General features: G+C 40.0%; 1 protein-coding gene across 3 annotated transcripts in view; it reads right to left on the bottom strand.

The window, feature by feature from the left end:
• Positions 1-26,837, bottom strand: part of XRCC5 (X-ray repair cross complementing 5) — an 88,516-nt gene extending 61,679 nt beyond the window's left edge. For 2 of the 3 annotated variants that reach the window (XM_045868041.3, XM_045868042.3), the window contains exons 1-10: positions 26,674-26,837; positions 23,099-23,212; positions 19,835-20,018; positions 18,909-18,957; positions 17,695-17,817; positions 14,123-14,314; positions 10,860-10,974; positions 9,175-9,313; positions 6,832-6,944; positions 1,641-1,703 (exon numbers count right to left, since the gene is read on the bottom strand). In XM_045868041.3, the coding sequence (XP_045723997.1) occupies positions 1,641-1,703; positions 6,832-6,944; positions 9,175-9,313; positions 10,860-10,974; positions 14,123-14,314; positions 17,695-17,817; positions 18,909-18,957; positions 19,835-20,018; positions 23,099-23,212; positions 26,674-26,694 (1,113 nt within the window). In that variant the 5' untranslated portion in view covers positions 26,695-26,837. The remainder of the gene's footprint in view (positions 1-1,640; positions 1,704-6,831; positions 6,945-9,174; positions 9,314-10,859; positions 10,975-14,122; positions 14,315-17,694; positions 17,818-18,908; positions 18,958-19,834; positions 20,019-23,098; positions 23,213-26,673) is intronic. The other variant, XM_064587016.1, reaches the window with a different exon arrangement.
• Between the last annotated feature and the right edge of the window lie 44 nt (positions 26,838-26,881).

Genomic DNA, 26,881 nt, shown 5'->3' with positions numbered 1-26,881 from the left:
TTTAACCACCCACATGATGATGAAATTCCCTCCCCCAAGTCTGGCTAGTGCAAATAAAGACTCTGCTGGGAAACATTCAGGAATGGAGACCTGACCATCTCACAAGAAACCAATCCACCTGGAGGTAATAACCATTGTTAAGAAAAATAATTCTTCATTTTGAACAAAACTACCGCCTACTGGTAGGAAACCTAGTTTAATTTCTATTCCACATGATAATTCTCTAATGTATGAAGGGGGCTATTATGTCTGATGTCCCTCCTACTTCCCTACCTACCTACGAAGTTTTCTTGGAAGTCATCACCTGACATAGTTTCCTTGCTCCCCTGCCTATCTTAGAAGCTCCAATTATTAGTATTATCCTTTGACTAGGACATCAAGAATGACACCAAAGAGTAGCCCTTAGCCATTAGTAGATAATTTTTTTTTTTCCTTGAGTGACCTCAAAGTAACCCAATGATCTATAGGGTCTGTATGAGGTTGGGTTGGAATTATGCATGCACAAGGCTGGCCTTAGTTAGCAAGTCTAAATAATCACATAGGCCGTAACACAAAGCTGTCGACAAGAGCATACCAGCAATCACATGAAGTGATCAGAATTTTCTCTGTGTGAAGGAACAGTAAGTTGGAGTTAAAATTCAGTTAAAATGCTGTTAAGCTATGATGACAATATACACTACAAATGTATAATTCCCAAGAGGACTTGACTCAGGAAAAATCCATGAACGAGGATTCTCATGTAAACTAGGATTCACATAAGCCTACTATGCTCTGATTGAATCCATTCAGTACTGATGGAACACAAAGCAATTCTCCTAAGTTAACTCTTCCAATAAAATGGCACCCCTATTCACTAGATCAACAGCCAGAAGTGAGGAGAAAAAGCAGAAAAGGGGACTAAGCGGACTAGATCACTTCTACCTCCACCCTCTCCGCATCCCAAACAAGCCTTCTACATCCAGTTTACTAACTTCAAATGCAAATATACTTCTGGAACTTGGATCCCTGCTTATGTAGTCTTAAGCAGATACGAGACTGCAATATTCCACTAAAGTTCAACATCTCCACATGACAAGTTCCAACTCGGAGGCTGAACAGGAAATATTTACAGAGAGGGCAGAGGTGACTGTAGGATGCAATGGTCATGGGTTGTTAGGCAAAAACCAGCCTGAAAACTGAATCTCCTGGGGAGGTGCGAGAAGAGTACAAAGAGAGAGGGAAGGGGACAAAGACGAATTTCTAGATGAGGGAAGTGGCCCAGTAAAACACTAAAGCTTATCTCCAGGATGCTAAAGCCAGTGCTAAATGTTCAGTGCTTAATGACAATGAAAATGTCAACCTGACCCCAAGCCTCCTCAACATTAAACCAGGAGATTCCCACACCTAAATGCATTTGTTCAAATGTTTTTGTTTTTAATACGCACCTGGTCTCCAGTGGCAGGACTATGTCCTTGGGCCTTGTGCTCATGCTATGACAAATTCATTTATCACTTCTCCATTTTCAGAGTTAAAGCTCAGTGAACTTTCCCACTGTTGTTGCAAGAATTAACGTCATTTTAAACCATAAAAGCCCCAAACAACTCACTTAAAATGACAATTCAATTCTGTGGCACTACCTCAAAGGCCCACTGTCAACTCACCTCATCATCTTTTGCTGCAAAGACCTTTAGGACTTGATTTCCCATAAAATATCTCCTGTGGACCTACAAGAGTTAAGTGAGGAAAACAATTGGTTTTGACCCAAGTAAGTAACACTGAGAGCCGTAACGCCACAGTTACTAAGAAATTCTATTCAAAATGGTCTTAGTAAAAAACATTCATAGGGACTAGAAACACCTTATTATTTGAGGTTCAATTCAATTAAACACAATACATATCTGAATTCCAAGTATATGTCAAACATTGTTCTGAGCACTGAAAACACAATAATGAACAGGATATAGTCTTGTCCTAAGGAGCTTAGACAAATATGAAACTGCACTGCAGTATTAGGGTACAGCACTACAAAAGCACAAGAGTGCAATATTCTAGCTCGGGGCTCCGAGAGCACATAAACAGGGCATCCAGCTTGGTCAGGGCAGGCTTGACACCTAGGTCAAGACTTAAAGGATGCACAGGAACAAAGAGAAATGTCTCGCCCAAGTGTGCTGGGCAGAGATACTAGTGTGAATTAAGTCTGGAATGACATAAAAACATAGTACCTTTGGGGAACTGCTTTTGGAGTAGGTGCAGTACCCTAGTATGAGGGGAGAGGTGAAAAATTAGATTAGCAAAGATCAAATCATGAAGTGTCTTATGAACAAAGTTAAGCAGCTTAGACTTCATCCCAAGAGCAAAGACGAGGCACTGCCAAATTGTAGAGACCAGAGTGAAGAACTAATTAGGGGGGCGGGGGCCACACTGGAGGAGGGGAGACTAGTGAAACCAACAATAAGTACTGCAAGTCCTTCTGTCCCCCTTTTAGTTCCATTACTTCTCTGGCAGGGTAGGAGAGGGGTCAAAGCAGCTCCACCGATACCTGATTAGAAATGAAGACTGCAGGGTTCCTAGCATCATAACCAACTACCTGCATCTACTGACCAAGATCAACTTCTCTCCGCTCCCTGTAATCTTGAGCCTGGAGCTTATCTGTAAGAACATGCCATGTGCTGAACAGGGCAATGCTCCTCAAGTGTTCTTCTGCCCTCCTACCTCTGAAGCCAAGAAACTGAGCAATTTCGGAATCACAGCAGCTCCAGAAGACGGAGTCTCAAAGGTGTGGGGGTTTGGCCCACATACTTCAAATGCCCTCCATCTCTACTGTCAGTCCCCATTTGAAAACTATTATTTAAAGATATATGGGAATAATCCCATATTAAAACTACAAAGTTTGCTACATTCATATAGATTTGCCCTCCTGTTAGAATCTGTAATGGTTCTTGATTGATGAAAGAACAGTTAATGATATTGTTTCCTAACACACTTAAATGACTTCTCAAAGGACAACCAGACATCTGGGAGAAGTTCTGGCTAAATTCTTACCCATTCTACAATTAGGTACCCAGAACAATGACAACTTGGAGGAAGACAAATTGAAAATTTAAGAGAAGAATAATTTGCAATTTCACAATTAAAAAACAAAACAAAAACACCAAGATCAAAAACCTATTTCATATAGGGCACCTGGGTGGCTCAGTCGTTAAGCGTCTGCCTTCAGCTCAGGACATGATCCCAGGGTCCTGGGATGGAGTCCCACATCGGGCTCCCTGCTCAGCAGGAAGCCTGCTTCTCGCTCTCCCACTCCCCCTGCTTGTGTTCCTGCTCTCGCTATCTCTCTCTCTGGCAAATAAATAAATAAAATCTTTAAAAAAAAAAAACAACCCTATTTCATATAATAAAAATGCTCGCATCAATTCAATCCAGAAATGTTAGTTTCCCTCACTTTAAGGGAGGATGGAAAAATATGTGATCTCATTAAAGATAATTACTAGTCTACTAAAAGGTGTGTGCTTAGTTGCTATGGAAAACACCTTGCTCTTAAAAAAATATGTATGGTCTTCAGAAAGTTGAAAGTAGAGCTACCCTACAACCCAGCAATTGCACTACTGGGTATCTACCCCAAAGATACAAATGTAGGGATCCGAAGGGGCACCTGCACCTCAATGTTTATAGCAGCAATGTCCACAATAGCCAAACTATGGAAAGAACCCAGATGTCCACTGACAGATGAATGGATAAAGAAGATGCGGTGTATACACACACACACGCACGCACACACACACACACACAATGGAATACTACTCAGTCATCAGAAAATGAAATCTTGCCATTTGCAATGTCATGGATAGAACTAGAGGGAAGTATGCTAAGCGAAATAAGTCAATCAGAGAAAGACAATTATCATATGATCTCACTTATTTATATGTGGAATTTAAGAAACAAAACAGGATCATAGGGGAAGGGAGGGGAAATAAAACAAGAAGAAATCAGAGAGGGAGACAAACCATTAGACTCTTAACCACAAGAAACAAACTGAGGGTTGCTGGAGGGGAGGGGGGCGAGGGATGGGGTAACTGGGGTCATGAACATTAAGGAGGGCACGTGATGTAATGAGCACTGGGTATCATATAAGACTAATGAATCACTGAACTCTACCTCTGAAACTAATAATATACTATATGTTAATTAAATTTAAATTAAGAATAAAATGAAAAAAAATAAACACCTATCAGAATGATTAAAATAAAAAAAATAGCAATGGTGCCAAATGCTGACAAGCATGTGGAGAAACTGAGTCACTCACCCATTACTGGTGGGAATATAAAAGGGCACAGCCACCCTGGAAACAATTTGACAGTTTTTGAAGAAACTAGGCATTTAGTTTTCTTACAAAACTGAACAGTTTTCTTTTAAAACTAAACTATTACAAAATTTAGCAATTGCAGCCTTGGGCATTTATCCCAGAGAAATGAAGGACATTATACAAAAGCTGGTATTCAAATGTTTATAGCAGCTTCACTCATAATAGCCAAAAACTGGGAAAAACATGTCCTTCAGTGGATAACTGGTTAAAAAACAAAACAAAACAAAAAAACCTGTGGTAAACCCATACCTAGGAATATTACTCAGCAATAAAAAGAAACAAGCTTATCAGTACACACAATAACCTAGATGAATCTCCGGAGAATTATGCTGAGTGGGAAGAGCCAGCCCCCAAATGTCACATACCATATGATTCTGTTTATATGCCTTTCCAAAGTGACAAAATTATAGAACTGGAGAACAAAAGAGTGGTTTCCAGGGATTAAAGAGGGGATGAGGGTGTGAGAGAAGTGGGCATGGCCCTAAAAGGGCAACAGGAGAGATCCTTGTGGTGATGGAATGTTCTGTATCTAAGCTGTATCAATGTCAATATCCTGGTAGTAGGATTGCCTTATAGTGTTCAAGATGTTACCTTTGGGAGAAACTAAGTATGGGGTACACAGGATCTCTCAGTATTATTTCTTACAACTGCATGTGAATCTAATTGTCTCAAAATAGAAAGTGTTTTTTCATGTGTTCCCCCAAATTAATTAACTAATTAATGAATTTTAAAGAGATATGTATGCATTTCTTAAGATAATATATGAAAGCAGGGATGAAAACCAAACCAGTCAAAAAAAACCAGCTTGTCCGCCTGGTGGGCAAATTACAAGTGACTGATTAATGGCATAGGCTCTTAAGTCAGAGAGACCCGCTTCAAAACCAATCCTACTACCTTCTAGCTGTGACCTCAGACCAATCACATGCTCAGTTTTCGAATGTATAAAATATATTATCATGGCACCTATCCAGGAGGGTTGTAATAAGAATTAAATGGAAATTCACATAAAATGCTTACTGTATTGAATTGAATATTACAATCACTCAATAAATGGTGACTATTATGATTATCTTTATTGTACCCGTCTGAGATTTTACGTAAGATAAATACAGAGCTTAAAAACAACGTAAGTTGATTTAGAGGACACGTCATGACTTAAAAGTTAATTTTAAGTTAACAGAACTCTTTTAAAATGGAAAAATGTACTTTTTGTTCAGCTCACTCTTTTTTGCTTTGTCATTTAACTAAACAGGCCCCCCCTTCCCACCCTGGCACAGGTGACTTCAGTTATTTGGGTCATGAATTTCGGATCAGTTGTTTTGGATAGGTCTTTTCGAGCTAACTGGAATTAGGCAGACCCACTTCCCAACAGGCCAGTTTTTACACACAGGCCTGAACGAAGGTTCTGCTTCACTGGAAAGACTTAGGGGCACTGCCATTAACAAACGTAAGTTTTAAGTCTGTAGAACTCCCAACGTGAATACTTTTATTTTTAAGAAATATATATTTAGTGTAATTTGTTAGAGAATTGTTAGAAACTCTCAACTTCCAAAAAGTATCTATTTTCACCATTAAAATCTTACCAACTTTCAGTAAGTACTCCCAATTTCCAGCTTAAGAAGTTTAAAAACATATCCAACAGTTTGGGCATATCATGGAAAACATCTCCCCACCCTCGCAGAATTATTCTAACACCAAAGCACACAGGGACTATATCCCAGAGCAACACGACGAAGCTCAAATCCAGTATACTGGTTAATATTTATGTTCATTACAATTCTCACTTGAATTTCTTTGGAACCAACAAACATTGCTTTATCCCTATAGAGCCTTAGAAAAGATACGCTACAGGATACGCTTATTCATTTTCTCTGGTTGCCTACCTTAAGAACATTTAATCTAAGATCTCCAGGAATCTTTAATAACCCTTTCTAGAATAGTATATGCTATCCCATGGCCCTCAGTGAATTACTGCATTTCCCGCTATGTGTTTTATGTATCTCTGCATCGGTGTCTAAAGAATGTATGACTTAAGGACAGGCTTCAGATCCTAGACCTCTTTGTTGGACGTTAAGAAGGGAAACCAATGATATTCTACGAGGCCTGGTGTCATTCAAAACCCAAGTAGACCTTCATTCCTCTAAAACACTCTATTATACATAAGTTTAGAGAAAGCAACACAATAGCAAAGAACTGAATGATGTTTCTTTAAGGCTGTGTGAGCTATGACCGAGAGCCAAGCTAAGAAGTGACTCTCAATGGAATATATTCTGATTCATGCTAAGACTTCTCGACTTTTCTACATCTTGGTTTCTCTATTCAAAAATTGAAGATAGTTAACACTAATCCCCAGACTACATTCAAAAAAACTAAAAGTCAAATAAATACACATTGTAAATAAAAGGACCAATCGAAAGCATACCCTCTCAAATAATAGTAAGAGAAAAGTTCATTTCTTTTGTTGACAACGAGTAAAGTAAGTGCTATACCTGAGAAGATCTACAAAATCCCAAAACGGAGAAGCACTTCCCCTCCGATTTATATTTCATGTGTTCCTCATCCACTTTAGAGAAAGGAATGATATCACTTCCATAGCGGAACCCTAGAGAACAAGAGAAGAGCATTTGTTAAGCATATGGGGCCTCATTTTCTACAAGCTGAAATTAGCCCTACCCATACATTAACAATACACATGTACTCCAGATCAAGCCTCCATATACTGTTCCCTGGAATCAAATTACTGCCCCTTGTGATCAGTGGGGAAAAAGCAGCAGCAGATACACAAACAACATACACAGTATAGAGGCGATTAAAATCTAATTACATTTTTTAAGTAGCATCTTCTGCAATCTAGTTACCTTAATGATTATCTAGCCTAGAAGAAAGAATGTAGCAAATGTAATGTACCAGTTATCCTCCAAAGATAAACTATAGTTGACTAAAGTACAAGTGTGATTTGTAAACATAATAACAAGAACACATTTATTCAGAAACCTGGAGACCCACAGAGAAAAATGCCCAAAGGAAATTTTCAGAATAAAATGTTCTCCAAAATGCATGCTGGAGACATACAAATGCCTAATGGGAGAAGCCAAAACTCTTATATTTAGGAACATTCAATTGATAAGTTGGCTATTTTTCTGCATTTAAACCTACTTCATTTCTGGGATTATATTATCTGGTTTTTTTCTTCTTAATTACTTTGGTTATTCATACAAATACAGGCTCTCAGTTTCTTAAAAATAACTCCAGTCCTGTTCCAGCGCCTCTGTTCTATGGAAAGTCATGCCCTTTCAATACACAGTCTCCTGTATTTGGTAGGAAGAACGATCATCAAATTCCAAGGATTCTGGCCTTGGGTAAATGGAAAGGAAAAGCACGCGCAACTTTACTCCAAGAAACAAAGAAACTTGTACGTTTGGGGTAGATTCTGTGATCCAGTTTATCTGTTCCTGTCAATCTGTTAATGCCATGCGTTTAATTAAAAAAATATATTTGTATTTTCATATATGTCTTTTAAAAAAGCTGGTGATGAAAACAAAAACTCCAACAAAAAATTATCAGGGAGGGGCGCCTGGCTGGCTTAGTCGGCTAAGACTCTGAAGTAGGGCAGTCCTGGGTTCGAGTTCTGCCAGTTGCTAGCTGCACGACTTTGAATATGTGAATGAATGTCTTTCAGCCTCAATTCTCTCATCTGTAAAATGGAAACAAGAGTGGGATGCCTGTTCCATGAGGCTGTTGTGATGATTAAAAGGGAAAATTCAGGTCGTCTATGGGATACTGTTCCCAAGTACTAAACTGTGTATGCCCGACACACCAGCCCAACTACCTGCTGTCACTGAGAAGCTCTCTACTTTCCTGGTCTTATGCGTTTAATCATGCTCTTCTTCCTTCAGACATTATAGGAGGATCATATGATTAGTAACTGATGGAGCTATGATTCTAACCCAGGTCTGACTCCAAAACTCACCTTCTTGACTACACTACAATACAGAATTGAATTAAAGAATTAGTAGGGATTGCAGGATACTGATTACATTTTCTCTTCGTAATCGATCAGGAGAAAGGAAGGAATTGCAACCACCAGCGCCTTAACCAGTCTCCCCCACGCCCACATACATATATACACAAACATCGAGATTTAGTGCCACAGACAAAAGGCATTTTTTTTCAAGGCTTGCAAATTAAAATTATACTGGGAAGCACAAAGCCTGGCAATGAATTTATCTAAAGACTCTAGTTTCTGTCTTAACCATCTTGATACCTCGTAATTTTAGCTCTTGAAAATTCAGACACTCTCAGCTAATTTGTAAGCCCTCTGGATAGAATTGCCCTCTAGACACACTACACAGATCAAATGGGTATCACACATGAAGTACAACTGTAAACATCCTAGTGAACATAAAGCCATATAATGGACACAAATGTGTATGATCCCCTAAATTACCCGAAGGTAGCACAGCTGGCAAGATTCCTAAGACCTGAAATAGGCACTCAGAAGAATAATCACCATGGAAGTAAGACGTGAAACAGAGTAAACAAAGAAACCTGCTTCAGCCACATTAATAGAAGTATTCTCTTAGCTAGTATGTTTCAAACTTTAAAATAAAACCAAGTATTAAGTCCTGTCACTGGAGGACATGTCAAACTCAGATGGAGTACCCAAGCAGATCCTGCCTCAGACGCGACAGATGAGCTCAATTTAGGACCTAGCGCCTCATGGTCCCTCCCATGGTCATGTCTCCAGAACTCAGAAAAACATCTGCCAACACTACCAGTACAAACCCGAGTCTGCCTCCCACCGCCCGGAAGCAGCTGTCTCACGGGCGCACCTTGAATAGTGTCCTCCTTCGGGACCTCGGTTTCATTGTCGTCATTTAAGCAATAAACGGTTTCTTTCTGTAGATCTTCTTTCTTGAGGGTTCTGGCGTCCACAACTGTCCAAGACTTTTTAACTCTCTCCTGTATAATCTTAATTCCAAAAAGAAAGGGAAAACAAGGAAAGCCAGGATTCTAATCAACAAAAAATGAAAACCCCATATATTCTCTGCTTTATAAGAAAAAATCTGTAATAATTACTCTAGCTAAACTGTTCTGTTTGCTCTTATCCACTGTGGAAATTTTCACTTATTTCATAACTCCTGCTGCGTTTCACTTTTTCCCCGAAGGTAATCCACAGATAAATATTCAAATTTGTATATACACAAGCACCTTCTATACAAAACCTTCAGACTCATAAAATGGGACCACACATTTTTACTACAGTTTTCCAATAGAAAAGAAAGGGAGAGCCATCTATCAGGGGCCAGAGCTCAATAAGGAAATCCAAAAAGAAAACTAGAAAAAAAGAAGAGGAGGGATGCCTGGGTGGTTCAGTCAGTTAAGCGTCTGCCTTCGGCTCAGGTCATGATCCCAGGTTCCTGGGATCAAGTCCCACATCGGGCTCCCTGCTCGGTTGGGAGTCTGTTTCTCCCTCTGCCTGCCGCTCCCCCTGCTTGTGCTCGCTCTCTCTCTGCCAACTAAATAAATAAAATTTTAAAAAAAAATTAAAAATCTCCTTTAAAAAAAAAAAAAAGGAGAAGACTGTATTCTATTCCAGGCTTGATGGCGGCTGAAATAAATAAGTACCTCCAAGGTTTTCATGGATGTAGCATGTGTTTTAGAATTAAGTCCCTGAATATATAAATACATGTTTTTGTGTATTTTCTATATTTAAATGTTTGTATGTATTTAGTTTATTCATTTTTTTTAAAGATTTTATTTATTTATTTGATAGAGAGAGAATGAGAGAGAGAGAGAGAGCACAAGAGGGGGGAGGGTCAGAGGAAGAAGCAGACTCCCTGCTAAGCAGGGAGCCCGATGTGGGACTCGATCCAGGGACTCAAGGATCGTGACCTGAGCTGAAGGCAGTCGCTTAGCCAACTGAGCCACCCAGGCACCCTAGTTTATTCATTTAAAGAAAACAGGCAAGAAGGGTCACATGGAGGCATAGATCACAGACTCCTACTCAAACTGCAATTTCATCAAATAATTACCAAAAGCAACTTATTTTTGAAAGTGTGCTATTATGTACAAATATAGACTACAAATATATCTGCCTGCCACTCTCCCTGCTTGTGCTCACTCTCTCTCTGTGTCAAATGAATAAATAAAATCTTTAAAAAAAAAAGAAATATTTTATTTATTCATTTGACAGAGAGAGAGTGAGCACAAGTAGGGGGAGCAGGAGAGGGAGAAGCAGGCTCCCCGCTAAGCAGGGAGCCTGATGTGGGGCTCGATCCCAGGACCCTGGGATCATGACCTGAGCCGAAGGCAGATGCCCAACCGACTGAGCCACCCAGGCGCCCCTGGTGCACTGCTCTAAAAAATATGTGTGGGGGGCGCCTGGCTGGCTCAATTGGTAGAGCATGCAACTCTTGATCTCTGAGCTATGAGTTTGAGCCCCATGTCTGGTGTAGAGATTACTTAAAAATAAATTTAAAAAATTTAAAATTGAAAATGTGTATGTACCACTTACCGATTTATAAGCCACGATCTTTATAAACAAACTGGACCCAATGGTCAGTGTGCAGGACCAAGGGATGGAACGCTTCTCAATTTTCTTAAAGACACACAGTTGTCTCAGACTCTCACTTAATAAAAAAATATATAACTCTCACTTAATAAAATATATATATTTTATACATATAATGGAAAAAACATATATAAGGGAAGCAACAATTTTAAAACATTAACTTTGCTGGGTGATGCAGTTAATTTTCTAGAATGAGAAGTGAGTTGTCGTTGATCATAATGAGAGGAACAGCAAGGGACAGCAGGAAAATGACAACCACAAGTTGGGAGAGAGCCAGAATACAACTGAGTTGGCTTAGGAGAAAGAAGTTGAATTACATTACAGGTGAAAAAGAACATCTCTATCTTCCCCTACTCAATCTTTTCTTTCAACTCAGCCCGTGGTTGTTAACATTTTTTTCAAGACCAAGGACATTTTGAAGATATGATAAAAGCACAATCATAAGAGTTTGCCCACAATTTAAAGGGTTCACCAACTCCTAAAAACCATGGACCTGGGGATAAGAACCCCTGGCTCCAGGATATCAAAGGGTAAGTACCATCCCAAAATATCACTGCTCATAACTCTACAATTTATTATTTAATTCCAATCACCTTAAATAAAAAGCACATATATGCACACAATGGAGAACGTTAAATAAAGATTCTCCAGGGAATAAAGGAATTTAGTCCACACTTAGTCTTAAGGTAAAGCAGATAGCACACAATGGAGAGAGTTAAATAAAGACTCTCCAGGGAATAAAGGAATTTAGTTCATACTTAGTCTTAAGGTAAAGCAAATAACTAGGTTTTTTTTACTGGACGGAGAGGGGAAATCGGGAAGTAACAAACACAATGTAGAGTGCTACTTTATTTGAACATAAATGAAGATCAATTCTATTTTTATCTGGTCCCTAATCAAACACAACAGAGAAGATTATAGGAAACAGAATTTGTTGTAGTCACTAAGAGGGGAACCAATGACCAAACACATTCAAAGCATATATTCCAGGGACACCTGGGTGGCTCTGTCGGTTAAACATCTGCTTTTGGCTCAGGTTATGGCCCCAGGGTCCTGGGATCAAGCCCCGCATCGGGACTCCTTGCTCAGCGGAGAGCCTGCTTCTCCCTCTGCCTACCACTCTCCCTGCTTGTGCTCTCTCCCTCTCCCTCTCTCTGGTGAATAAATAAAATCTTAAAAAAAAAAATCCAGACCATGATCAATCCCCTTGGTACAGATGAAAAATAGATCTACAAAGAGGTAAAGAGAATTATCTACATTATCCAAAGTTATGGACAAAAAAGGTTTCAAAAGACTCCAATTTTCAGAAATAATCTATAACAAACAGTAGAAGTCTATGGAAATAAATAAACAAACAAACAAACAAATAAATAAATAAAACAGAGTTTATTCCTTGGCTTTGGACTTGTTGGGGAATGAAGGGGTCTGAACCAGATCTAACCTATCCATAGGACATCACTAGTTTGAGTCCCATCTAAAACCACTGTGAGGTCTGAATTCAGTTCAAGGAGAAGTTCTGAAGATTAGCATCTAATACATAACATCTGAGAGCAAATGGATCATTTCCGCAGTCGACCTGAATCTCCCCAAGCAGAAGTCTAAATCAGGACAAGTATGGCTCAGTGCTGTCCAGTACAACTTTCTGCAATGATAGAAATGTTCTATTTCTAACCGTTCCTGTCCAAAAGGCTGCTGAGCACATGAAATGTGGCTATTGTCCAAGGCACTAAATTTTTAATTTTATTTAATTTTAATGAATTTAAATTTAAATAGCCATATGTGGATAATGGCTATTGTATAAAATGAAAGTATCTTCAAATTGTGAGGACAATACACAGTAATTTGTCTCCTGGCTGTGACATAGGAAAATAAACTTTTTTAACATTAATTTGTTTGGCCTACAATTTTCATTCATGATATCATGGTGAATTTGTTAGTTTAAGACCTACATTCTCACATTAGAGCAAGCCACGTCCAAATCTGAAAGAAATAAGTTAGAAACGCATATTTGCATATATTACAATAAGAACACATATTATGACAAGAAACGTCACTTTACAGGATTCCTCACTGATTCCTTTTCCAACCCCTAGGGAAACTACCATTCAATTTGTAAAATTCCCATTACCTACAATTTTTCAAGGGTGTATATATTTAGAAAATCAGGATGTACTATTTGTCAGTATTTCTTGTAATATATTATAAATAAAAATTTTAAAATTGTGGTTGAGAAAAAAATTGGGGCATATGTCACTTAATTACTCAAAAATATCTTAATTGTTGAACTTCTATTTCAATGAAGAACTTTGCTCAAAACGCCTGTATTCTGTGTATTTATTGATGAACAAGAATTAACTCATCAACATTAAGTGGTATTATCCTGCAGAACATGAAATTCCACAAACCACGCTGCACAGTGTTCTCTTGCCACTTCTCCCAAGTCAGGCCCCTCAAACACATACTGTCCTGGATGCTACAGACTCCTCTTGGGTTCTTTGCTCAGAATAAGTGCATGTCCAATTCCAATCAAGAATACTAACCCAGAGAGGAGAGAGTCTCTCCCATAGTCTCTAACTGAATGGTTGCAAAGGCAGTTTGCTTTATTGTTAAATGGTACTTCAGGGATTTCACATTTCTTAAATTGTTTTGCCTTTACAAAACCCACATAAAAGATGTAAATTATAAATTCTTTACATTTTGGATGTTTTGTTCTGTTCTGTCTGAACAAACTATTTTGTGACCAAAAATTTTAAAAGTCTTTCTATTACAGTTAAGTATACTGTCTCCTAAAACCTAAATCAGAGGATAAGAGGATACTATGTATTTCAGATCTGACACCACTTTTCATAATTAGGAATGTATTTTGTAGGTGAATGAAAAGAAAGGACCCAGGAAATGTGCCCCAAACTTGGCATAAAGAAGAAATCTACTATCTCATTTTTTATGACTTGTTAAATCTTTTGCGGTATCTATACATTTCTAAACCTCATACACACTGTCCTAGAAATAAACCAGAAGTCTTGTTCCAACCACACAAACTTAAAAAGGGGGATCGGGGGTTGGTACACCATTTCTTCAATAAAAATCAGAACATTCATTGAAGAATGGCAGCTAATTCAAGAGTGGCTAATTAGGGAGCCCCCTGATCAAAAGAGAAATTTACATGGTCACGAGTGAAAGTTGCAATCAATGTTTTCACTTCTTACCTGAAGGAATAAATTTCATCTAGCCCATCTTCACCTTCTAAAGACATCATCACCTTTTTCACCATCTGAATACCTTCTTTTTGCTGCTCAGTCATTCCTTTTAGAGGAAAGGAGGGTCCATGGTGGTCTGAGCGTGAGTTACCATCTCCCCTGTCCCCGGTTCCATCCTCCTTGCCAACGGGGAAAGGCAAACTATCAGGAAAAAAATCAGCAGTATTTAAGAAGACAAACTCTGAAACCAAAAAATAAACTGGGCTCCAATCCTGTGACTGTCGCTCACTGGCTATGAGAAAATGGGCGTGTCGGTCATCAGAGCTTTATATTCCTCATCTGTCAAATGGCGCTTATCGACCTTAGTCAATATTCTATCAGTTTCAAGTGACCAAAGCCTTTTTGGCTTGGTAAAAGGGGGAACTTACTGGTTTATATAACCAAATAATTGAAAGTGCAGGGTTGCACATGGCCTCAGGATCACTGGACCCAGTCTCAAACACCTCAAGGACTACCTGACCCTCTCACTGTCTCGGTGTTGTCTCCATGTGCCTTCGTGCCGGCTTCACTCTCTGACTGGCTTCCTCCACATCGCCTGAGTGCACTCGAGCACACACTGCCCAGCTCTACTACCAAAGAGAATGGACTGAGTATTTAATACTATACTCTAGTCTCAAATTCAAACAAGCCGGGTATCAGTGGTAGCCTGGGGACTAGAAGATGTTGGCCCTCAGTCGAGTCATGAGGTTAAAGTGTAGGAAGGATTTCTTCCTAGAAAAAGGTGGGTGATATTCCAGGCAGCTAAAAAGAATAATAATAAAAAATAAAATACACTTTAATGATCCCTCAATGTTATTATGAAGATTAAATCACAGAATGTGTACAAAATACTTAAAACTCAAATAATGTTACCTTTATTATTGTAGATCTAGAATTCCCATACAGACATCACTTAATTGCTGGAAATAGGGCAAACCAATTTTGTTCTTGTGTTCCACTCCAGTTGTTTGAAATGAGACTAAAACTAGATTGGGATTACCAGTCACGGAGATATTCAATAATCAATATACAAATTGAAAAATCAACCAAACACACTTTATGGTAATATTCTATATGGCTCTTTATAAATGCCTTCATGCAAACAACCTCATTTAATCCTATCTATTAGGTGGATAGAGATTTCTACCTCCATTTCCTAAAAAGCAACTGAAGCTACAGAGACGAACTAATCTGGCCAAGCCACACAGCCAGTGAGTGACACAGCAAAGACTGTCACCTGACTGAAGGACAAAGTCCTTTCCAAGGCAGCGTATCACCTCACTGCCCCTGAAACCCAAACAGTAGACTTCTCAGTTCACTCAACATCACCTATTGGTTACCCCTATGTGGATGGTTATTTTTAAGGTAATTTCTTTACCATTTGATTTGCTATCATTAAAATAGCGCTCCCTGGGGCACCTGGGTGACTCAGTCAGTTAAGCATCTGCCTTCAGTTCAGGTCATGATCCCAGGGTCCTGGGATTGAGCCCCACATCGGTCTCCCCACATCGGTCTCCCTGATCAGCTGAGAGCCTGCTTCTCCCTCTCTCTCTGCCTACTTGTGCTCTCTATCTCTCTGTCAAATAAATAAATAAAATCTTAAATGAATGAATGAATGAATAAATAAAATAGCGCTCCCTATTTAAATGTTTTCTACGTGTACTCCACATGACAGATATGCATGTCCTGTGTGACCTATCAGATAAAGAGCTTCCAGGGATCGGGGTATGGCACACAGGGTCTGCACCAGGCCATTGCTGTTTCCACTATAGCAACCTGGAAAAAGGGGAGAGTGACATGAAAATCAAGAGTCTGGAAGCTATCCTGGAAAAAGAAGTTACAATTAACAGTTCTTTCTACCCTGCTTTTGACCACAAAAAAGTGTATACACTTTCTCAACAGCCAAAAGAAGAAACTAAAAACAAGGTCCATGGAACGAGCCTGCTCAGAACACAGTGCTTCTTGGGCCTGTTTCAACTGGAATGATCAATCATACCTGGGTACATCAAACAATTAAACCAGAAACTCTACTTTGTATGCTGGAGATTTATAGCACAGGAATAGAGCATATTGCCCAAGAAAAAATACAACCAGAACTAAGCAGGGACATACAATAATGCTATGTTCCTTCTTCAACACACTTTACAGTATCACTCAGACAAAAAAGCCCTTTCCAATGACATTGACAGAAGTGCAGTATGCTTCAACCATGTAAAGGCATCCTGAAATTATGAACAGGGAAGAGGAGCCAGGCAGGGCTTTTGAAGTACTGAGAAAACCTCAACTCAATAAGAAGAGAAGTGTCACTTAAAAAGCACTTAATTTCTCTGAAGTACTATCTTAACAAGTATCAGTTTGATGGGTTATTCTGAACTACTTTTCTATAGTTCTACAGAAAGAAGATGCCCCTCAGCAGTCTTAAGAGGTACATACATGCAAGAGAGGTTCTTAATTCCCCATAGCAGCATTTCAAAGAAGCCAAAGGCTTACCACTCTGAGCTGGAGGCTTCCTGGTATAGCTCTCAGTCTGAAAAATGAGCGTCCCCAGAAGACTATTAAGTCAACATCCTATACCATCACTCTGCTTTCACCAAAAATAGGACAAGCTAAAACGGGTTTCGAATGCAGCAGGATTAGTGTGGTGAAAAAACTTTCTTGTTAGGGATAGAAGATAAAGAAAGCAAATGCCTGGGGTAGGAAGCGGGGCATTCGAGTTATTGGGGAAGGAGAGATTCTGTCTTGCAACAAATTGTGAAATATTTCGTGAACATTTTTTTTTAAGAGAGAGAGAGTGTGTGCGTGAGCGGGGGGTGGGGGATGGGGGGTGGGAGGAGGGGAAGAGCAGAGAGGGATCTTAAGCAGGCTCCAGGCTCAGCACAGAGTGCAGTGCAGGGCTAGATCTCATGACCCTGAGATCATGATCAGAGCCGAAATCAAGAGTCGGACGCTTAACCCACTGAGCCACCCAGGCACCCCTTCTGCCAACATTTTTGCCTGGATTCTGCACACTCCATTTCTAAATACACACAAGCAAATTACATTTTACATAAATGTGCATATCCTTTAGATTTGAAAAAGACTTAAAAATAAGCATTCTATGTGTTTAAAATGATTCTCACATTGACATTTCTCTCTACCCTAAAAACATCTACTGCCTGCAAAACACAGTACTCTAGAGCTGTTTAACAAAGGAAACCATCAATCTGGTAATTGTTTGGATAATGTCCTCTATGTAGGCAGGAGATAAACTGAATATCCTCAAAAGATTCCTCAATTCTTTGAGTCCAAGAAGAGCCAACAAACGATCTGCTATTGAGCTAAACTCCTGTTTCAATGTGACTTTCGTCCCTTTATCACCAAAACTGGAGTTCCTGGAACAGCGGGTACTCCAGCGAACGTCTGCTGAAGTCAGTCATCTGACATATTTCGACTCGAAGCACAAAGAGAAGACTCGTGGGAACCAAGCACTCTAGAAAGGGGCCCCACTCCCTGTGTTATGAGAGTATAGGACTGGTCTTCAGACATTATTCTCATGGTCTTACAAGAACTGCAGGGAGATGCCAAATTTCTTCAAGTTATGGATTATAACATCCAGCTGATCTTTGCTGAATGGGCTGCTGAGGTCAGTGAACACTTCAATATGCCTCTTCTCAAACTTCTTTCCTCTAAAAGAGAGTTATCACAGTTAGAAATCATTCTCTGAATTATTGCCCACAAACTCAAAAATACTTGGTCACTGAGCAGAAAGAGGCTAAGAAATGAATCTAGTTAACAAATCTAGATAGTTAACAAAACAGATAGTTAACAAATATGATTACATTCTAGAATCCCATGTATCATTGATGCTCAGTTAAGTTCCTACTAACATATAATCAAATATCTACAATCTATAAAACATATAATCAAAATTTTTGAGCATTATGGAAATATTAAATCCCTGATCTTCCAACCTTAACTTCAGTTAATGATGTGGTCACTGTGATTAGAAAGGATCCCTTTTCAACCTCCACTTAGGCAGAATGTAAACAAGGAACTCTCCCAGTGACTACAACATCAGCCTTGCAAGGGTTCACTTTCCAAATACCCTGGTCTGATTCCACTCACAGGGCTATAGTGGCAGGATTTTACACAAATATACAGAGAAATGATAATACAAATTTAGGCAAATTTTGTGCAAATGTTCTTCCTAACAGTCAAGGGGTGGGTGGGTGTGTATATATTCAAAGACCCACATTTTAAAGGTACAGCAATTAAATAAGTAATGAATTAGGAAGCTGTGGCCAGAGCTATGCATTTAATTTTTTAATTTTTAAAAAAATTTTTAAGTTTTTATTTTAATTCCAGTTAGTTAACATATGGTGTTATATTAGTTTCATGTATTTAATTTCAGTAAGATTAGGAACAATACAACTTAACATTTTTTCAAGTTCCTGGTAATTAACTTAAGTCAAATAGGAAGGAACTTGAAATAAGCCAAACATTTATTTCTCCCAGCGAAATTCCCATCAACTATAGCCCTTTCTTTTTTTTTTAAAAAAAAAACCAAAAATGTATTGTCTCATGGTTTAGCCCTTTCTCTTTTTAAACTCAAAAAAAGAAAGGGCAAACTGGACCACTGAATTCTATCAAATGTTTCCTTAGCCACACAAACATGCGGCTCGATTACAATGAATCACACTATGCACAGAATACTACGCACAGAATACATCAACATGCAATTTTTGCTGAGAGGCATCTCTCCTCAGGTGAGACTTACACAGTTTCTTGTTGAATCACATCCATGCATACAATGAGTGCATCCAGGACTCGGCTAGTTAAGGGCAGAAGATACTATTAAATAGTCCCTTTATCCCAAGAACATGCAACTTTTTTCCAGTGAGGTCCACAGGGCTTGCAACTGTGGACTCTGGGCTGACTCTGTGATGATTTAAAAGTACTTGCCAAATTACCTTCTTCCAAAGTTTATTTCACTAACATATACTCACATATGCTATATATCAAAGTATGTATCAAAGGATAAATAAAATAAACTCAAAGACAATCTAACATATTCCCAATCATTGAGACAAAAATTATGATGCCATTTTATAATATCTGGAATCCATTTTTGGTGATTATAGTCTATTCTTAAAGATGAAATGGGTTAAAATTTAGCATTTGCAACTCAGCACAGCAGCACCTCCCAGTGATCAGGGATACCATGAATGCTTAGAAAAGTAAGAGTAACCCCTTAAAATCATAGCATCTGTGGAAGAAATGAGAAATCTCAGTTTAGATGTCAGTCTGATTTTTGGCACAAAAATACCCTCCGTCCAGGAAAGCATTGAGAATACTAGTGCTATATTCTACTAATATCTTCTCTATCCAAACATTTCTAACCATCACGACCACCAATCCCTCTGCACATATCAATACACAAATATACTCACTAGTATCTTCCCCTTATGGTGCCTCCCAACCCCTCAGTATCACTAGTACAGAAAAAGGGCTAGTGACTGGAGGGCCCAATCCAAACTAATTAATTTCACATTAAATCCTAACATATACCACCTCAATGTCCCCAGAGCCAAAAACATCCATATACTTAGAGCTGGGACTCTAGGGAGCCTCACCAAACTAGATTATGATTCCCCAGATTAAAGGAAATTTCTTAAAGAGTTTTCTCTGGCTGAAAAAGGATACAGTCAGCTTGTTGAGAACCTGGTTGGATTTTTCTTTCAATGTCCTCCAGCAAGTCAAAATCTGGTAGCATCAGGTGTCTGTGCACTGTGATGTTCTGATACTGATCCTTACCAGCAAGGGCATTCTCAGTGCCATCTGTACCAAAAAGGACTAATGCAATTTCATCCCTGCTCTCAGCAAACACCTAGAGAAGAACGTTAAAAGGTTAAGAATCACTGAGTACCACCCGGAAGCCATTAGATACCTAACCTTCAGGGAGTAAGACAACCATACCTCCCTATGGCATGTCCCTGGGGCCACCGTCAACAACAGAACACTGGGCTGGATGGCCCACGGGACAATGACAGACAATTCCTAGCCTCTAAGACTTTCACTGAGTATAGGTCCTATCATTCATTTCAACAGAATTTAGGGGTAGGGGAGTGGAGAGTGGTAACTGCTCTTGATGACTTCCAGACAAATCAGACTAATTCTCAATGAAAACTAATTATGGATAATTTGAAATTATTTTAGTCTCTCTTTCTGGAATGACTATTCAAGGTTTCAATTTTCCAGAGGATTAGAAAAATAATTGCTGGTTCATGTCCTGTATCCCAGCAATTTCACTTACATGTACATATACCGTAGAGAAATTCTTGCACATGTACTCAAAAAGACAAGGACAAGAACATTCACTTCAAGAGAGTTCACTTGGACACTGTTCGTAACAGGAGAGAAGTGGAAACTAACTACCCATCCACAAAATGCAAAAACACACTACAGAACAAAATACTACACCTCAATAAAAAATGAATAAATCTGTGCATGCTTATCAGTATGAATAAATCTTAAAAACATAAGGTTGAGAAAAAATAAGTTGCAGAATTATATGTACCATATAAAAACATTACATACATTTTTGAAAGCTTCATACGATACTAAATTATTTACGAATACACTTACGTCCAGAAGTATAAAATATGCATGGTAATGACCGAAAATTCTGGAAAAGAGGAAAGGAGAGAATTGGGAAGACATACATAGGGGGCTTCAAGTTTATCTGTAATTATGTGTGTGTGTATGTGTTTGTGTTTTAGATTTTATATATTTGAGAGAAAGTGAATGAGAGAGAGAGTGTGTGGACGCACGAGCAGAGGGAAGGGCAGAGGGAAAAGTAGACTCCCCGCTGAGCAGGGAGCCCAACATGGGGCTTGATCCCAGAACCCCAGGATCATGACCTAAGCCGAAGGCAGATGCTTAACCGACTGAGCCACCCAGGTGCCCTGAAACATTTCATAAGAAAATATAAAAACAAAAAACGGTATCTGACACAAAAGGCGGTCCTTTTCCCACCGACTTAACCTAAGCCTTTTCCATCAGTGGGAAGAATGCTGCAAGGGGAAAGGATGGAATTCTGTCATTCTTTATTGTTGTTTGGTCTGTTAAATTCCCAGTGTGCTAATAATTCCAGATACAATTCCCAGCTGCACATGGGGAGAAAAAGTTCTAGCTGTTGAGGTTCAAACATGTCCAGCACACTATGGGGCAGCCCAGCTAGAATTCTATCTGTGTCCTGGATAAGACTTCATCTTAAGGCAAGGTAATCTTGCTCAACAATAAAACCTCAGCCAGGAGAGGGAAGGAAATTTTGAATGCAGCATGAGACTGACACCAGGTGCTGTCTCCTAGCCTTCCAGATTCAGACTCCCAAGGAAGAGGCAAAGCCAAAAAGAAAACTGGAACCACAGCTTCTCTTAAAAAACAACAACAACAAAAAAAACTAGGGGCGTCTGGTTGGCTCAGTCAGTAGAGCACGCAACTCTCCATCCCGAGGTCATGAGTTCAAACACCACATTGAGCAAGGAGCCTACTTAAAAAAAAAAAATAAATAAATAAATAAATAAAACACAAAAAAATCTATACATTTAGGCATAGCAGCATTACTTAAATACAAATAACACAAATTACTATAACTGGGAATGGGGTTAGAGGCATTCTCTTGACACATCAAGGACTCCAGGTCATTAGAATTTGTTAACATCTAGGATGATGGGGGGATGTCACAGTGCCTAGTGAAGAGGGCAGCACCCAGAAGAAACAATGGAGGTGTCCAGGAGGGGCAGCAGCTGCCAATGAATGAGGCAGAAGTTCATGAGCTTAGGAAAAGCAGCAGTCATACCAAGTAGAAGGGACAGAAACCAACAGGGGAGTCTTATTCACCCCCACCTCCCATTCCTGCCCCATGAATGTGAGCTGGTCTTAGTGACCTGCTTGGCTCCTAAGAGCAGAAATGACTTTCTGGGATTTCTAAAGCTAGGTCATAAAAAGCCACATGCAGGTCTCTTAGAATACCCACTCTTAGAACCTTCCTTCTTAGAACTAGCTGCCCTCCTGTAAGAATCCCAAGCTACATAGAAAGACCACATGTAAGGGTTCTGATGGACAGCCCCAACTGAGCTCACAGCCACCAGAAGACTTAACTTCTAGCCATGGGGGTGAGCCATCTTAGACGTCCGACTCAGTTTAGCCTTCAAGGGATTCAGCCCAGCCAACATCTCTGTGCCCCTGCACAAGCGACCACAAGAAGCCCAACTGAGCTACCTAGTCATCCCCTAAGACCAGGAGAGATGATTTAAAAAAAAAAAGTGTACTTTAAGACATTAAGTTCTGGGATAATATGTTATCAGCAAAAGGTAACTGGAATAGGCACAAAGTAGTTGAAGGACTTGTTTAAGATTACAAGGTTAGTAAAAGTCATGACAGAGCAAAGATTCAAACCCAGGCCACCTGGCTCTAGAGACTGTATTTGTAAACATTTTTACATTGCCTTGTTTCTGATAAAAACTAATTTCTACTGGAGGGGCCAAAATAAAGGAAGAAAAAAACGTCAGGCTCTAGTGGTAGTTGGACTTGCACATAAGTATATGTTAAAAAACTCCTCAGATTCCCAAAAATACCGAGGCTGGAGGCGCCTGGGTGGCTCAGTTCATTAAGCATCTGACTCCTGATTTTGATTCAGGTCATGATCTCAGGGTCCTGGGATCGAGCCCCCATGTTGGGCTCCATGCTCAGCATGGAGTTGGCTTGGGATTCTCTCTTTCCCTTTCCCACTGCCCCTGCCCCCGCTCATGTACTCTATCTCTCTCTAACAAAAATTAAAAAAAAATAATGTACCAAAAATACTGAGGCTGGACATCATAAGCAGGCTGGTATCTTGCATTACTAAGTGGAGACAACAAGCAGTTAAAACAAGAGTTATAAGCTCAAGACCAGTCTGAAACTTACCTGTCGCTGCACAAACATGGTCATCACCTTCTTTGCTAGCTCAAATGGAGATTCTTCACCAGGAAGGGAGTTACTCATGGCAGAGCCCACATCCATACACAGTACAACAGCTGCCTAGAAATAATGTCCCAAAGAGTGAGAAAATGTTAATAATGGTCATAAAAAAAGAAAACAGGTATGGCCTATGTTTATTTCACCCACAGAACCCATACTCTAGAGGACTTAGGGAATGCAGGACATTCCCTAAGAGGGAGGGGGAGTGTTCTAATTAGAGAATGTATCTAAGACATATAAATGTTTACTACAGAGAAACTTTAAATAGTCCTAATATTTTCTGAAAGATAGAAACCCAGGATAGGAGCATGCTCTAGGAAGCTGCTGTTCTTCGGCCCAAGAATAAACCCATGGGGAGCAAACCTGAAAACAATCTATAGGCCAGAGCTAAGTCCAGCGCAGCTGAGCCCAAAATACATCAAACAAACTGCAGTTGATTTGCAGAACCACAAGCACGAGAACAGATGCTTTTTTTGTAAGGCTCTGATTTGGGGGTAGCTTGTTATGAAGCGTTTTTGTGGCAACAGGTGACTGCTACAATCTATACATACTAAAACGATATATCCCAACAATTTGAATCAGTTCATGAACTGGGGATCTAAAATGAAGACTATCCAAATCTATCCTAGTAGGGGACAAAGACACATAAACAAATAATAACGGCACAATATTCCATGACAGACATGTGCCGGGGGCACTGGGAGAGTACATGGGAGGGGCATCTACCCAAGACTGGTGGAGGGGATGGTGGAGGGGATAAATGAGGGGTAAGGAGGCAGAAAAGACTTCTGGATGTGATCTTTGAGTGAGTGTTAAAGAACAGGAGTCAAACATGTGAATAAGGGGAGTTACAGGTAGAGGAAACCACACAGACCCCTAGTCATTAGGTAGCAATCACGTATGTGGGGACTAAGAAAATAGGGGAAACAAACTAAAATAAAACAGTTACGTGCAAAGTTCTACGTTTGGCATCCAGAACTCAAAAGAATATGAGTTGGAGACCTGAACAAATAGCAACTCACGATTTCAGTGTGGATTATAATGTGTCACCAGTATGACATGGCTACAGCACTACCTTCCCCACACCTATCTCATGTTTTTAGGTTGTATCAACAGTGTATTGAATTCAAGGACGGAAAACAAAGATCTAATGGTGAAAAAAGACTAGGTTAGCGATCTGGAGATCGAGATCTAGTCCCACCTTTATTACCAATTAGCTCTGAGTCCTTGGGAATGTCACTTAACCTCGCTGTTAATTCCAGGCAGGAAGCAGTTGTTGGACTAGATGAGATCCAAGGTCTTTTCCAGGTCAATGTTCTTTGGCAGTGAGTCTCACCTGTGCTTTGTACTAATCAGACCACATGTGCACATCTTATGAGAAAGACTAATTACAAGAGAACATGAAATATGCAGGTTAGAGAAAGATCTACAGAACATGGGATGTGAGGAACAGCTGGGAAAAAAACTAGATATTTGAGGCAGATGAGAAGATTAAGGGGAACATGATAGTTCCTCCCAACTATTTGGCAGCTGTGTTATAAAAGGACTGGTCAGAGAGAGAGATGGAATGGATCAACAGATGAAGTTACAGGAAGATTGGTCTGACTCCATACAAAGAAGAAAAATAACATTAAGAAAGGATCAATAAAAGAACTACTGTTCTTTTTTCTGAAGCAGTGATCTCCTGACCCTAGAAGTGTTTGAAAAATCTGGGGCACCTGGGTGGCTCAGTCAGTTAAGCATTCAACTCTTGGTCTTAGCTCAGGTCTTGATCTCAGCCTCATGAGTTCAAGCCCTACATTGGGCTTCACGCCGGGCATGGAGCCTACTTTAAAAAAAAAAAAAGTGTTTGAAAAATCTGGATGCATTCCTATGAGAGAAGTTACAGATGATTTCTAAATTTGGTTATATCTCAGGCAACACATGGAAAAGAAAGACTTTAAGTTTTTCCCTAGTTTACAAAGCATAGAACATAATGCACCAGTATTAAGAGATTTCTGGAGTAAAGATAGCACGTTTGAAAAAAGGGTGATAATAAACTACAAAATTCCTTTGAAAACAATAAAATTTACACCCCATAGTTTCAATGCCCTGAGCATAAGAATCTTAAAAAAATTAAGAGTCCCAAAATATGTCACTCCATTTATCTAATATACCAGAAAACAGTTTTAAAACTCCGTTAAACCAGAAAACCCTAAGTTAGAAAATAAAGTCTTTTTGGTCCAGAAAACTCTAAGTTAGAGGAATAAAAGTCCTTTACTAGGAATCAAGTATCCAAAAAATGGCATCAAAGGGTTTTACAATATAGGACTTCTTTCTGGAAGCAGAAGAATGGTCTGTGTGATACTTCAAGTTCCTATCCGGCAATAGTAAGAAAACCAGGAAAGGGAAACTGAGCAGCGTAGCAACTCTTCATTTACACAAGGAAACAATACAGGTTGTTAGAATTTTGCTGCAAGTCCACCTGCCATAAACAGCTGCTCCATTAGAGCTGCAACGTTTTCAGCAGCTGACAGAGGAGGAACAAAAAAGGTAAGTGGCATCAAATGTTCATAATCGCTTTAATCAACATTCCCCAATGGGGAGTTGTGGGGACGAGGGATCAGTTGCTCAAACTCCTATCTTGCTTATCTGTATACCAGATGCCTACTAAAGGGCCTAGGCTTTGGACGTCTGGATGAACAAATAATTCTCTGGAACACACCTCTCTCTAGTGATCATTCAGAGACAACCACCACTCTCTGCCTGTATTGAAAAAACCATTTTAAAAATTCATCATATTGTCCATTATTAATCTGGGACACTGAGGTTCCTAGCAACACAGATGACTCTGAAACCAGGCAGCCTGGGTTCAAATCTGAATTCCACCTCGTAGGGACTGGGTAACCTTGGGATAATCATTTCACTTTCTTTATGCCTCAGTTTTCTCAACTGTAAACTGAGGATAATAATTCTCACCTCATGGGCTTGTTGTGAAGATTATTATCTTCATTCCACCATGAGATAGGAATGAAGCGTTTAGATCAGCGCCTCACAGAGTAAGATTTCGATAAATGTGAAATGTTAGATTATGATGGGGTTAATACGACGCTTTACATTTTAAGATACGTATTTTACCGACGGTCCCTCTCTGAAGTTTTACAAATCTATGGGTAGGTGTTTATCAAGGCGGAATTTCATTCTCCTATAGACTGTAAAAAGCAATGGAGGGGGTGAAGGAAGTAAGGGAAGAGAAGAGCGGACCAGGGTAATAAGAGGCAGGCGTAGTGGGGAGAGTGGTGGGGTGAGGAGATGAAGAGGAAGTGAGAGGATGGGAGTGCTGAGGCGGCGGAGTGAAATGGGGAGTGGGCGAGGCTCAAATTCAGGCATTCGGACTCCAGATCCCCAGCGGGTCTCTGCGCATCCCTCGGGCCGGCCCTCGGGAACCAGCCCTGGCCCGCCGCGATCCCGTGATTCCTGATCCGGAACCACACTCTCCGGACTCCCTGCACCCGCAAGGCCCAAACCCACGCTCCCTCTACCTTATTCCCGGACCGCGCCATGTTGCCGGTGCGCGGGTGCCACGGCAGCCTCTTCCGGGCGGGAACCCCGAGCGCCGCTACGAAGGTCCGGGGGAGTCGGAGCCAGAGCGTCGTAAAAAGAGCCCCTTCCCACGGCGCCTGGAAGAGGCGGGGAGACTGTGCGCTGACGCTCTGAGCATGCGCAGCCCCTGCGTCCCGCCCTGGGAAG

This window comes from Mirounga angustirostris, unplaced genomic scaffold (genome assembly GCF_029215605.1).
Source record: "Mirounga angustirostris isolate CCGP_5_RB_7025 unplaced genomic scaffold, mMirAng1.0.hap1 SCAF_3, whole genome shotgun sequence".
NCBI lineage: Eukaryota > Metazoa > Chordata > Mammalia > Carnivora > Phocidae > Mirounga > Mirounga angustirostris.
Note: the sequence above shows the minus strand (reverse complement) of the source record. Positions and strands in the feature narration are given on the sequence as shown.